This window comes from Macrosteles quadrilineatus, unplaced genomic scaffold, assembly GCF_028750875.1.
Source record: "Macrosteles quadrilineatus isolate MER2022 unplaced genomic scaffold, UCM_ALF_1.0 Scaffold_5__1_contigs__length_97177068, whole genome shotgun sequence".
Taxonomy (NCBI): Eukaryota; Metazoa; Arthropoda; class Insecta; order Hemiptera; family Cicadellidae; genus Macrosteles; species Macrosteles quadrilineatus.
Window position 1 is genome coordinate 15,652,136 of NW_026542598.1, and position 15,318 is coordinate 15,667,453.

The following is a 15,318-nucleotide window of genomic DNA, read 5'->3' on the forward strand; positions in this document are numbered from 1 at the left end:
CTGTGGTTGAAAATTTAAACTTTTGCTTCTATTTGGTTTATTGCAGTTGGGTTGTCACTGTTTAAATACAATATAGTTTTAAGACCTTTTTTTATTTAAGATAGAATGATGATTGACTTTAGGATTACGAGGTCTTTAGGAATCGAGAGACATTTTTGTCATATGACCTATGTTTCAGTGGGAGTTAAGTAAAAATAGTTGAAATTATTCAATCATCAAATTACAACTAGTTGTGCATTTCCTTTTTACACTTCAAGTCCGGCAATCCAACTCACAAGCAAAAGAATCTACGAGATATGATCGTGAAGATCCAGTGGTCTATAACTGGTGCTTAACCTACTCTGGCTGTTAATAATTCACCATGTAAAGACGACATTTCACATTATATCGTTGTTGGCAATTGTATATCAAATTACATACATTACAACTATTTCCAATATGAAGTCTCACAATGAACGAACTACTCTCGCCACAGACCTGTTCATTAGTCAGCTCCATGTTATATGATCTGATCTGTTCACAAGTCACACAAAGAACGATTCTCGCCACAGATCTGTTCACTAGCCAACCCTGTATGTCTTATCGTCCTTGTCGCCATTCGCCACATGATCTGATATGTTCACCATGTATCGGTGTTGTTTATGTCCTTGTTTTGAAAGTGATTCACATTTCCTGGTCTACCGATGCCTGGCAGACTTTCCAGGTCGACATCTGGTCAAGTAGTTATGTAAAAATGATTGATAGATGGTTGATTGGCCAATTCTGCATGCCATTGTCATGACAGTTGGGGTTTTTCATGTATATATTTTTGTTGGAACTCATGATATTTTATTTTGAATCTTGTTATTTAGAGATCAGAATAAAGAGGTGTTCCTCAATTATTACATTTATAGTAGAGCCTACTCCTCGTCTGTAATTAAGTAAGGATAATCAGTAACATGTGATCCCTCATTTTAGATATGGTGACGTGTGATAGTGTTTATCGTTCAACATTGACGGAAAAATTAATGAATTTAAATACAGAAGGCATGTGCTACATCGATAATTTTACAAAGCAATACGACAGTGAAGTGGTTATCTCTGATCAAAAACAGATAGCTAGGTGACGTTCTAAACGTTCAACTCTGACGTCAAGTTCATGAATGTTAATCAGCTAAGGGATCTCTGGATTGTTCCTCAATTTCGCCCGATTGCGTCGCGTTCGTTCTTCCTCCAATACTGCTAATATCATTTAGCCGAGATACAATCCCCTAATCTCTTTCGACAGTTTCGTTCAATACTTAGATTACATTCTTTATTCATAAAATTGCAAATCAGGTAGCTGAATAGAATAATAGTGGCCATACTTGGTTTTTTTATGTTTGTAGGTAACGTCATATTTATTCATCGAATTTCTTGTTTTTACTATAGATGTGTATCATGTTTACGTATGCACGTTGTAAGGTTTTAGGTATGTGGCAAATAATTGTTTTATGTCTAACTAAATAGTTCACCCATTAAAAATATTTTCAAAAGCAACTAAGACCGACAAGATAATGTAATGGACACATAATACTATTGTTATCTAACAAATACAAATGTCTATAAATAGCATAGATCGCACAGCTATCCTCGTGAGGCATACATCTGGTTTTCAGGCAAGATTTTTCGTATTCAAAAGAATTGTGACATCTTTTATATTATTAGGCGAATACGTCAGGCAAAATTAGGTTTTATGTCAGATAGAATGTTGTACAATACAGTATTCACGATAGCTGTGTCGCCTAACTAGCCTGTAGCCGCCCACCGCTATACATTGCCGCGTTGCGGGACTCCGCACATTCATTGTAGGCGCCCAGACATCCGTCAAGTCGTCTACCCTTCAAAAATTGCCACATGGTTACAGTTTACCGAACTTTAAGTCTGTGATAATTTTAATTTATTCCCATTACGATATGTCAATATTTCAACAAATATTTACCGTACAAATCGATAACGACAATTATCGATTATTACTTAGTGTAGTTCTTTTAAAAAAACTTTTTAGATTTTACAACTAATTTACTTATTTTACGTTGGTACTTTGTTGTGTAATATTAGTTTGAACTATAAAGCTCAATTAGTTATATGACTTGTGAATAAGCAAAAATAATATTTAAAAGTCCATTAATAAGTGATTATTTACGACAATCGACAATCGAATGGAATAATCAATACTCTTTTTTTACCTATACAGATTATTGTATATGATAACTCTATCATAAATCCTTAATATTACTTTAGGATGAAATGTCAAAACTCCTCACCTGTCCAGAAATGTCTACTCGGTGCATGCGTTTCGTGTACCATTCATTGACGAAGATTGTGAATGGGTCCATTACGTGATGGATGGGAGATTAATGGGCGGAGTCTAGCTTATCAGGGCAAAGCCGCGACCTTGATGATCTGTAATGACCAATCAAAGTGGCGACTACCTCCTTCCTGTTGACACCTCTGCCACTGCCACTAACTCTGCCACTGCCACTGCCACTGCCTACTGCATGTGTCATTGCATGTGTCAATGTCTTGCCAATGTTTGTGTCATTGTGTTGACTACACTAACTACAATGTGAATATACCGCGTGTCTGTGTATAGTGCATGTGTTATCTGTGCTTAGTATTTTTATACTGGTGAAATAAAATGTGGGGTTAGAAGTTTGTGGTGTTAAGGTATGTATTTTTAGGGTGTTTGGTATTGCAGATTAGTCTATTTTTACTCGCCATTGGTTCATAAATAATAAAAACGGAAGACCTTTTTGAAGGATTTGGAATTAAAGTTATATAACTTCTACTTCACAAAAGATACAGTGTAGCACGGTTAGAACTGTGTGCTGTGAATGATAAAACACCAATTTTTAAACCTAATGACAAAAACATAAAAAATAACAGGTCCAAGTAGTTTGTAAACAAAAAATACAAGCTAATAATTCTAAGTTTGTGACAAATAATTTATTTAACTGAATTTTTTCTCTCCAGAACTTCTGAAATATAAAACAATCAAGGTTGCATACCTTTTACAATTCAATACAAGTTGATTACAAACGACTATTAAATTGAAATATCAATATTCCATCATGAATACCTCGTTGTTGATTCACCAATGCACAGGTTCCGAAATATATAATTGCAACCTGCAATCTACATTATAAAAAATATAAAAGTTTATATTGGCTATGCGTAGTAGTTAATATTTTGGTACAAAGTACTCAATGATTGAATGAGGATACCTTGTATCCATGTTTAAGGAATTTAATAGCAAGCATAACATAGGCCTACTCTTGATCTTGCAAATAGAGAAAATCCCAGAGTAGTAAGTAAATGTTTCAAGTGACCCATTCCCTGAAGGTTGTAAAATACACAGAATAATGTGTCAACTTACAAGTTTTAACATTTTTCATGTTTTCACTTTGGTACTTTATTAAAATAGAATTGTGAAATGAGTGGTAATCAAAAGGTGTGAATGGTAAATATAGACATTAAATGACCATTAGCTATCTCAACAAGGTAATTGACATTTATTTTGTTTAATATTTCCTGCAGTTAACTGATTTGGCCTGAATGAAAGTTCATTACGCTGGTTATTGCATTTCCTCTTAATCATTAACGCTAATTACTGATTCAGTTATTCAATTATAACATAATTAGTTGGTCAAGTTGGGCAAGTTTACTCATGAGTTTGTATCATCATAGAAACATGACTATGAATTCAGTCTTACATAATGTATACAATACAAATTATGTGGTGTGTCTATTAGGTTTTTATCTTTATCTGTTTGTCCCTAATTATCTACATGTTGATATTCACTGTTTTCATTAAATTCCCATTAGGGATATGTTCATGATCTTGACACTATTCTAATGAAAACCCCTTTGCTTAATACACAATGTGTTTTGATTTCTGTTGTGATTTTGTATCTAGCATTGACATTCTATATTGAAATATATATATATCTATGGACCTCCAAACCCATTTAGCATTCAAATAAAACAGTTAAAGAAACTGCTCGATGTGTGTGTGTGTGTATGTGCCACTGTTAAAACTTAATTTCTTCTTAGTTTTCAATACTTACCTAATCATGGAGGTATTAAATATGCAAAAAGTACAGTTGTCTTAGTTAAAAGTCAGCACAAACTACAGAAATCACTATTTGGCATCATGCTAGTGCCTTAATTCAGCTATACCCTTAGCAATATGTGAGTGCCCCTGACCGCCAGATAAAATACATATGGTCAGGGGTGCTCCCATATTGGTAAAGATACAAGTTCAATTTTGTTTTAAATCTGGCCACAACGTCAACTTCTCCTCAAAGGCAAGGCTTCTAGCAACCCCAAACAGTTTTCTTGTGGTGCTGGTCTTGTTTCTATATCTTGGAGCAGGTTTAGCTGAAACATTCCTTGTTCTCAAGATAGTGGTTGGTTGTACTTGTACTGATGTGTATGTTTTGTTGACAGAGGTGCGGCAGGAGGCAGTACAACAAGCCCTGGCAGCCATGCAGAACAGACCAAAGCCTTCCCTGCCCATGCCCAGCAAGCGTACCTCCGTCATGGCCAAGAGTCCGGACCGGGACCACCACGACTCCGGTAAGTCTAGCACAGTGCTCAGTTGTGTTCAAGCTGTAAAACTACCTTGGGACAATCGTTGATAATCTATTACACTATAAATGGTCCTATCATCCATCGGTTATCTGGTAAGGATGTACTAATGAGTGGCTAATGAGGAACAACTGATGGTGGTGGGGTCCCTAGAACTCATTTTGCCAACTACCTTCGGTCTTCATGGTTGCACTGTACATTATTTGTTCGTTCACGGAGAGGTTACATTCTTCAGTCATCCTTCACTCATTTTTGAGTAAAAATACGAACCGAGGGGGCATCCCCATCTCAATGATTGATAATTGATGAATGATAATATTAATTAATATAGTTTGCTTGATGGTGTATAGTCAATTTCACAATGCACAGCCACTCTATTTTAAGATGCTCTATTTTCTACAGAGTCGTTCCATTTAGTTAAGGGGTTACTTTATTTCCTTATGTTTCTCTTAACTGATATTTACTTAACCTTTTTATGCAATTAATCTTCCTTATTTTTGAGCCCTTCCACTCAATTATATGGTAGCCATAATGTTTCCAAAGTTTCATTTAGTTAGCCAAGTCCTCCAGATTACAGTGATTAATTCATCTTTAGCACCTAGTCATTCAACCATTAGTACGTTTATCCAGATCAGAAAACAAGGTTCTAGGGAGGCAAATGTGTTGGATCAGATCACTTGTTTCATGCCTTCAATAATTCTTTTGCATTTTTGGAACCGTTATCCACTTGAGTTGTGTTTACAAAACTATTTCAACACTACAAGAAACTTAAATTATGAATTTAAAATAATGTACACCAGTATACATTATCAACTTTGATTCATTGATGCACAAGTTTGCTTGATTTATAACCAGTCCCTACTGTGGATGCAACCCAAAGCCATATATTACCTTGTGAAAGTGACAGCTGAACACATGTAATCGAGTGAGTCATGGTGTTGTCATCATGTCATCATGCTGCATGCAGCCCATGTGACAATGCTGTCAGTATTCTTTTGTCAGGTGGATGTGTGTCTCTAACCAACCTTCATAGGGTCGTCTGCTTCTTTGTACTCTGTGTAACAAAATCATCAACTTTGGCTCGGATTCTTTTATTCGGACTATCATTCAGTTTTTGAAAATTACTCTATTAAATTGCTATTTATTTGCTTTAACTTAGTTTTATCTGTTTTATTTAATCATACTGAGGGGAAATATTGCTTTTTTACCTCAATTCTATTTGATTCCATGTATTTTTTTACCTCCAAAGTTAAAAAAGTTATGCTCTATAAAAACACCGAGTGTTTGTGCATTATAACGTTGCCACTGACATAAAACTATGTCAACTATGTAAACACAGATGAAGCGCTACTGTACGCATTAAGCAAGCACGATCCTATTTGATTGGTGGTTTTAACCTCACGATACAAGACCTCAAATAAACCCAAACCCGATGTAGTGCAATCTATTGTGAAACTGAATTGCAGTTCACAGCCAAAGATTTAATCAAAACTATCATTGGATATAGATATTTTTCTGCTGTAAAAACGGTACCCCAGTCAAAAATGTGCATGCTACGCTATATATATAATGGTTCATGGGAACCATTTTGACCTATATTATTCCCTATGTGCAAGTTGACAAAAATATTTTTATTCAAGTATTAATAGTACTTAATACATGTAGATTTACATAAAGAACGCCAGAAAGTTTTTATTAAATTCAATTGCTAAACATCCTGTTGAAAATGTTTTTGCAAAAGCTGAATATTTGTATCCTAAAGTTGAAGCTTTTTTATATTAAATTCTTTACTATCTACTCTTGCATAAATTAAATAAGAAATGGGAAGGAGCTGGTCTAGTGGTAGAACTCAAGACTTAGGAGCCTAAGGTCTCGGTTTCAAATCTCACTTGTCACCAATGGATTTTATCCATGTGATAATGCCGGGACCCTCTAGGACTAGCCTGAAGTATGTGTAAAGCAGTTCTGCTAGAACTACGGTCCTAGGATGTAAAGTTATTACAATACTAGCTGTACCCGCGGGCTTTGCCCCGTTTAACTTCATATGTGAGCTCGTTCGCATGGCTCAATCACGTCCTGGTTGAAGTTCGTTCGCTACGCTCACTCACCTTTAGGTTGGAGCTCGTTCGCTGCGCTCACACGTCCTGGTTGAAGCTCATTCGCTACACTTGCCTTCAGGTTAGCTCGTTCGCTGCGCTCACTTGCCTTCAGGTTAGCTCGTTCGCTACGCTAACTCGCCTCCGGGTTGAAGTTCGTTCGCTGCGCTCACTCACCTTTTGGTTGCAAATTAGCTATTGTCATAAATTTAAAAAAATAATAGTGCTGCACTCTGTTGGTAATCCTAGTAACTTTAATGCTATTGAACATCACAGAACAGAACCAACTTGTTTAATTGAAACAGCTGTTATGATTCATTAATTCCATTTAAATAATATGAGTACTCATTAGGTTAACATGGGAAACTCCAGAGCCACTGGGGCAGAGCCCGAGAGTCCGATCAGAATAAAAACCACTCAGTTTTCCTATTTAATGCCTAAAGAATCAGTGTACCAAATTTCAGCCTCCTAGGTAAGTGGGAAGTGGGAGAATTAGTGATGAGTGAGTCAGTCAGTCAGTGAGGGCTTTGCCTAAGGTAGCATAAGAACACAAACATTTGTTTGACGTTTGAACTTTTATTTCAATTATATGTTTTAAAACTTGAAAATATACAAACTGTTGATTGTTAGTCAAAATCTACATTGGGCTGGTTTACAAAACATTGTTTCCATTGCTTCTGTTTGGAAAACAATTTAATTTTTTATATATTGTTAAACTATTCTGAAATCTTGTTAGACTAATCAGCTCATTGAATGGCCTAAAAGATGGCAGTAAATGGCATATTACAAGTAGTGATTCATCCCAGTCAAGTAGACGATGACATCAGACTTACATGATGAGAACACTGTGCTCAGCTTGTTTATGACAAAGTCTGCTTCACTTTGTGGTTTGCACTAAAATACTATTTTGCAGTTTTTAATTATTAATATAGCTTTTGCAGGATCTAGCCAAAGCAAAAGCTCTGTTTGGCAGAATGTTAGCTATTTTTTCAAGTTGTAACTTATTTTATGAAAACATTTTGTCTTAGAATAGTTTACTTAATAACTACAGTAGTAAAATATAACTGCTGTTTGTAATATTGGATTTTGAAATTAAAATGTTGTAATTTGTCCAGTGAAGAACAAGTAGTGTAACCCCGATTAAAATGTAGTAAGTTACCTAACTGTTTTTTGTTGTACAAAAGTAATGCCAATGGTTTTAGTAATTAATACAAGTTTTCAATTATAATGAGTCAGCAAAAACTTATTTTATAAAAAATGTTTTATACTCTTTCACGGGTTCATTTAATGCCGAAACTGTTTGACTATCAATATTAACATGGATTGTATTGCATTAAAAATCAATTATGAAGGATTTATTAAGGTGTTATCCGAGTGGAAAACAACAGCTGTTGTTGGATGTTAATTAAATTGGATTAAGAAATACCTGTTTGTTCTGCTAAAATATACCCTTTATTAAAGAACGTTTTGTTGACTTTTCAAATACAAACTCTATTCCACTGGATTTGATTAAATATTACTCTGAAATCATTTTTTGTATTGAAGTACGAATATGATTCAGATATCTGTGATTGTCAGTTTAAATGTTGTATTTATTTTATGAATATCAATTTGAATCGAGCACTACTGTAAAACACTGCTGTTTCTGTTCTAATAAAAGAATGTTATAATTTTGAGAATTAGTTTTTTGTAGCTATAATATTGAGCTTAAGAATTGAGGTGAGTCGGTGGCTCAGTCGGTATTGTCACGAACTTCGGGCCCAAGGCAGCGATGTCGTGGGTTCGGATCGGTCACTGCCACAAACATTTTATCAGTATAGTTCACCTTCGTACTGTACCAGATCGCCCCTTGCTTTGCTGGATACGTTCCATGCACAGGCAGTTAGTCTATTTGGACGGGCAAATGCAAGGTTAAAAGAGGCCACCAACCCCTTTTTTTAAAGTAAAGTAAAGTAAGTGTCGATTACACATTCTGCATGGATCCAAAAGTATCCAATAGTTTAAACATTACACAATAGTGCATGTGGTTGGCAAATACTCAGATTTGATCAGTCACCTTTCCAACGGTCTCAACGACAATGGTTTATATGCTATGTGATGAGAATCAATAATAATTTAAAATTATATTTTGTTGTTACATGTTATCTGCAATATTTTAGGTAAATAAAGTACTTTTTCTATCCATCTAGCGAGATCGATCATGTGGCAGCTGGCTTATTTCAGCTGTTTATTCAGTTCAGTTGGAGTTAAAGTGACGTTTCCTCTCAGAAAAAGTGAGGAATGTTGAGCGGTTGATGAACTGTCAAGCCGAGACAGAGGATGAGTGATGGGATTGTCATGGTGGCTGTGTGGTTATGTTGAAAAACAAATCTTAGACAAAAAATATCTGTTCATGATGAGCTTGTAGTTATTTAATGAACTCTAATCCTCTTTAGCACCCAGTTTCAAAACATTGATAGTTTAACTTGATTTTTAACATTTTTGCCTGATATTTTGTGTTCTGTAAATTATAGTTTAAGATTTTAAAGAGATGGGTATACTGTAATTCCCTAAAGTATAAAATAAACAATATAATAAACTGTAATGGTTTTGAAGTATAATCTTAAATTCCTTTGAGATAAATCTTGATATATCGATCCAATAATTTTAACTGACATACCATAAAATAAAACTTTATTTTGGACTTAGAACTTTACATTGATGATATTCTTTATGATGCAGTAAGCGATCTTCCCTCAAGGTATAAAATTCTGGTTTGAAAGATCTTTTCCAATATAATTTGCATGGAAATATCATTTCCAATATCGTTTTCATGATTCATTCGCTTTTATATGGAGACAAATTTGGTTTTAGAAGTCACCACAGGTGATATTTTGATACACTAAAATATATTGGACATTTAAAGGCAATGTACTTTTTAAGTAAAAATTATTTAATTTTGTACAAATGCATTTTTTTTATAAGAACTAAGAAAGACCAATTTGTCAACGCATTTGTTGTGTAATTTACACCTTTTTCAAATTAATCTAACCTTACCTTAGACAAAATTAAAATATGTTATAATATTGTTGTAGAATATTCCAATTTTCATCTTTCTCGCAAAATACATATTTTATTATTAACATTCTAGCCTTTGAGTATAAAAGAGTGTGCCAAGATATAATATTAAAATGTAAAATCATATCTCTCCTTTGTTCAGACAACTTTAAATAAGTTGCTTTGACAGGCTTACTTTGAGCAGAGGGGTTCTTCATTCTTTTTCAAATATCATTCGCCATTATTCATACAAATCCTCCCCAGTCAGCTAGTCCGTCTGTTCTTGCTGTTAATTAGTTGTCAACCCACGGGTATGCCACCAGTTAATTTAAAACAAAATTGTATCATTTTATTCCTTGAGCTATATGGTATTCCTAGATAAGTTTGTAGATTGAAAAATACATTGACATATATAATTCAGTAAAGTGGGATTGTCAATACTTTTTAAAAAAGTACTTAACACATTTTGCGCTTATTCAGTAGTAGAGAATGGCTTTACAACCTTATTAAAACTAGGAAGTTCTTTTTGGGAAACCCGGTACAGTATATGACATTATGTCTTAACTTAATATACAAAAGTCAGTGGTATATTCTCTTCTCATACTATCAATGGTTGTTATTAGATATTCCTTAATGCATTCATAAAACACCAAACAATAAACGTTTATGAACTGGGTAAAGCACACCTGGTTTTATTCATGTATGGCACAAACGACACCCAAGAGACAAATTTTCATGCTCAACAATGTATCAACTTAATGGAAAATATGCGACCCATATTTTTTTAATAGGGCAACAAACTAAGTTGTATGAAATAATGTCTCTTAAGTTTAACACTTTTATGTAGTTTTAAAAATTTTTTAAGCGTTTTTTTAGTGTACCTACATTTTCTAATTTGCATATTCTGTATCTTGAGATGTAACTTGCCAGAAAAAAAAACTGACTGATGATTTAGTTCGGTCTTTGTTAGTACTTTTAATGAGTATCCTTAGACATAGTGTGTACAGTATTTGCTCTTTGTCTAATCTAGTTGTAAGTTGTCTGACAACATCACTGTAAAGTATCTTAATTGCTAAAGACCAGATACTGACCAATACAACATCAGTGACTCAAAATCTAAGTTTAAGTTTCTGAATATAAATATATAAGTTAATATTTGTTAGAAAATGTTATAAAATATTCTTAAATGTGTTTGTGAGATTTATTATTATTTTTTTTTTATTAATTGTTATATCAAACAAAATCTCTTTTTTGCCATTTCCCTTAAACCAAAACAGCTCTGTACTTGTTTATTTTAGTGTCACTGACATAATTTGCTTAGTGGTAAGGTCCATGTTCCTATATTAATCGTATCTTCAGTGTCTATATTCTGCGCCTTCATCTCCAGACACATTGTTGTGGTAACACAGCTGTTTATGCTGAGTAGTTTCACTTATGTAAATTTAACATGTCATGGATGTATGTTAATTGTTTGTTTCCATAATGAGATTGAGATAGCTCCGGTGTTTCAATGTACATATTTGCACAGCAAACATCACCTGTTATTGATGGAAGCACAAATATGTGTTAGTCAAATTACCCATCAATAATAACAAGTCAGTATTATCAGAGTTTTAGTATGGATGAACTAATATAGTTTTATTTTACTTTGTCTCTCGGTCTAGGTTTTCCAATTTTTGTTCCACATGAATGTTTTTATCATTTAACATTTACAGTGGCACCTTGATAGCAAGACCCTCGGTAACAAGTGTCATTTTCTAATCCCCTTGAATTTTATTTTTGGACTAATCACATGTTATTGCAAACCTCGATAAGAAGTCGACCTTGATAACAAGTCTTATTTAATAATCCCCATGAGCGTCTTGTTATCGAGGTTCTACTGATTTGAAATGATATTGTATGGATAGAAAATAGTTTATCGTACTAATGTGTTAACACCTTTGTTAGTATTCAGCCACATTATCCACTAGGCTGAGAGCCGTAGTTGTAAAACCTGTCAGTGATTCACTGTGGTGGAGTGACGTTGGTGTAGTTTATCTGTGGTGTTGTTAACTCATACATTAACCTTGGTTTGTGGTTTTATCAAGAGTCTGACCCGAGCCAGTTCATCAACCAAAGTGTTGTTTGGAATCAACTTCCTCTCAACTGTCGATTGAACTATTAGATTTGTATGGTGAAAAGTATTCACACAAAGAAACATTTTTTTTAAGAATTATTATTTTTTAACCTCGGGTTTGTTAAGTTTGTATAGTATATTACTCTTTTGAAATTCAAAGCATTTGATGGCAATTAATGTCAAAATTTAAACAGTTAACAGTTCTCATTATTGAATTTTGTTTGAACACTATCCTATTTAATGTTTAAGTTTAGTAAGGCAAACCTTTTTGTTTATGCTTGAATAACCTCAGCCTCTAGTGAAAGATTGTCTCTGATTCAATATAGTGTCTATATTCTTTTATCTCTTACCAGTTTGAGCATCAGGTTTTGGTGACATGGATGGATATGGATGAAGCCAAAAAAATGTTATGTGATTTAGCGTTAAATACTATGCTCAAATATAATCTGCATAAAGTTTCAAATAAGTAATTCATCTTTTAATAATTGCTTGAGTGGTCGAATACAGTGTTACAACAGGTTAACAATGTACACTTGTATTCACTACTTTTATTTGCTTGAAGAAAATGACTATAATTTAGAATGGAACACTATTTTTTTTGTAAACATTAAATGAGAATGGTCATTGGTGGCCTGAATGTTAGTGATTAGGCCCTGGGAAAAAACCAACCTATCCATCTCCTTCCTAAAGGGGGCTACATTTTCACAGAAAAAGTGCTTCCACATGCCTACACTAAGTCATTTACTAGGAGCTCTCGAGGAGTAAGCTATCCTCTCATACTCACTTAAACCTTCACTTGTATAAACTAGCCTGACTGTGATCATTTGGGTTGTGTATCGCACCTACATCTGTGGAGACTTACTTTTGTCCATTTAATTTTTTTAACGTATCGTTTTTCATAATTTTAAATTGGAGTACAGAAAAAAGGCAAAACACGTTGTTTATCTGACTTGTCGAGGTACTTATGAATGATCACCGATATGACAGACAAGGGAATAGAAGATCTCCTAGTCTCTGCCGATATTTACTGCATTGACTAGCGACTGACCATTGACATTTGTTTTACGATATTGCTTTGATACTTGTCACTAATAATCTACTTGTGACTGATCACCGACGTTTGTTTGACTGAACACTGACGTGTTGTTACAGCGTCTAGCTCGGATGACGAGAGTGTGGGGGGAGGGGATGCTGGCAGTACACCCGAGAGAGAGAGAGTGAGCAGCCGAGGGGTGCAGCCTCTACCTCCACAGTCTGACACCAGCAGCACTGGGTCAGCACGAGAGACACCTCCTCAGCAGCGACAGATACACAGGCACACAAGGTACACGGACCATTGAAATATTATACCACATATAACTTTCAGCAATCAATACGGAAAGATCATAACCCATGTACTTCTAATGGCAGTTTTAGCATCACTTAACTGTCTTAAAGACATTCACATCTACAAAAAGGCCCCTCTCTTTTTATTATTTTCCTACACTTTTTACCATTGTCACACTGAAGTTCAAATGCTTCTAGGAGCCTTCACAAGCATCACAAAGTCAGTTAATGGAACAATGACAATAGGCATGATGTTTCTAGTAATGTTAATACTTCATAGCACGCCTGTCTCCCATAAGACCTGTCTGGACAAGAAATGGAATATAAATGTGCTTTGTCATTGCAAATATAATTAAAGCTGACCAATGCCTGAAATTGAATCATTGATTGGAATTTCAATATCATTAACATTCAAATAAAGAATGTTAATTTGAACCAGGGAGGTCTACCTTGCATTTAATATACTATTAGGATACACCAAAGAAATTGTGTATGTCTTATTTCATGCATGTAATGAAACTACTTTCTTTACTCAACAGTGCTATTGGTTGATAGGTTACCAAACGGTGGTGGTGGACAGACGGTATGGGAGGAACACAAACGCAACAAACACGAGATCACAGACTTGGCAGACGTCATGCACAACCTCAGACCTTGTGAGTACATACAGCCTCAACATATGTTGTATCTTTAGTTGAATAATAACTAAAAGCTATCGTAGGATAACTAGTTTTCTATATGCGTAATTGAAAATTCAACAAGTTCAAGATAGTACAGTATGTCTATTATCCCTTTGTCAGTAGCTGAATGTTGGATTTAACGATTTCATTCCCTTCTGCTGTTCATCATTGAGAATTTGTCATGATGTACTAATTTCTCAACCCATTCCTTAATTTGGTAGCAGCTTTTGTAGGAAGCACTTTCAATATATTAATAACCCATAAGTGTTTAATGGTAAAGTAACAAACTGATACTTAATTGTTTGTATTCCAAAACTCCTCTTCATCTTAATCAAACATATTTTTACTCATCACTTGATCCAAATGTCATTGAAGTTGGATAGTTTGATAGTAATTGCAAATCTAGTTCTTACTAAGATGTTTTCATTTCACTAAAATCAACGTACCTACTCATGTTGATGAAAGTAATATAACTGATCTGTATTTGTTATACTTTGTGGGTTAAATTGGTTGAATCAGTGTTCAGCAGAAGTTATAACTAGCTTGCTATTAAATAACCCCCTCAGGCAGTGTTCATGTTCAACATATTACACTAGCAGTACTGCAAGTTTGGGGCAGACAGCTGTTAATTGCTTTCTTGAAACATCCCACACTGCTGTATGTTTTCAGCATCAAAACTTGCATTAATTTCAGTTGAGATTGGTATTTGTATTTGTTTAACGGTATCCATATTAATACTTATTTACGGATAGTCAAAGTTCCTCAACCTGTTATAATGAGGTTTTGACCAAACGTAGGCATGAGGTCTGGATGAGTTTTGTATTTTACAATGATATAAGGAACAAACTAGATATAGTTTACAGATGAAGGGAGTGATGTTATCAGGACTAAATTTAATAAGGAAGAAAGCTAGAGATCAGAAGAAAAGTTGCTAGGAGAATGAGATCCAGTTTATTGAAGCTGTTTTTTAATAAGAAAACACTAAAGTTTTCCTTATTGAGTGCTTGCAGATACATATTACTTAATTTATGTGTTTTCAGATTCTGTTACAAAGAGAATAGTCTTTACTTATCCAAATGAGTTTAGCTAAAATCGTCTAATTTGTGGTATCTTAAAGAAACTACCGTTTATTTGCATAAATAAGTACTACAATTAATTTCTACTTGTCAGATTCACAACCACCGGACGTAACGCACAACACCGCACAGTCAAGACGCATTACTCCAGCGGACAGAGTCAACAGATATAACTCTTCACGCCAGTCTTCGGACGACGGAATGGGTCAGTACTGACTTATACTGTAGTCTGTCAACTGTTATTTTAAATCAAATCTTACTGAAGTTGAACATAATTTGTTTTGATCAAATTACAGAATATTTTAATATAGGAATAAAAAGAGAGATAGGACTATAGTTACAGTACAGTAACAGACAAGAGAAACTTTTTACTGTAG

The 15,318-nt window shown here is 34.4% G+C and overlaps 1 protein-coding gene across 6 annotated transcripts in view; it reads left to right on the plus strand.

The window, feature by feature from the left end:
* LOC128993899 (disco-interacting protein 2-like) overlaps positions 1–15,318 on the plus strand; it is a 131,346-nt gene that overhangs the window by 92,224 nt on the left and 23,804 nt on the right. For all 6 annotated transcript variants that reach the window (XM_054417986.1, XM_054417988.1, XM_054417983.1 and 3 more), the window contains 4 exons: positions 4,471–4,599; positions 13,012–13,183; positions 13,741–13,841; positions 15,036–15,146. In XM_054417986.1, coding sequence (XP_054273961.1) covers positions 4,471–4,599; positions 13,012–13,183; positions 13,741–13,841; positions 15,036–15,146 — 513 coding nt within the window. The remainder of the gene's footprint in view (positions 1–4,470; positions 4,600–13,011; positions 13,184–13,740; positions 13,842–15,035; positions 15,147–15,318) is intronic.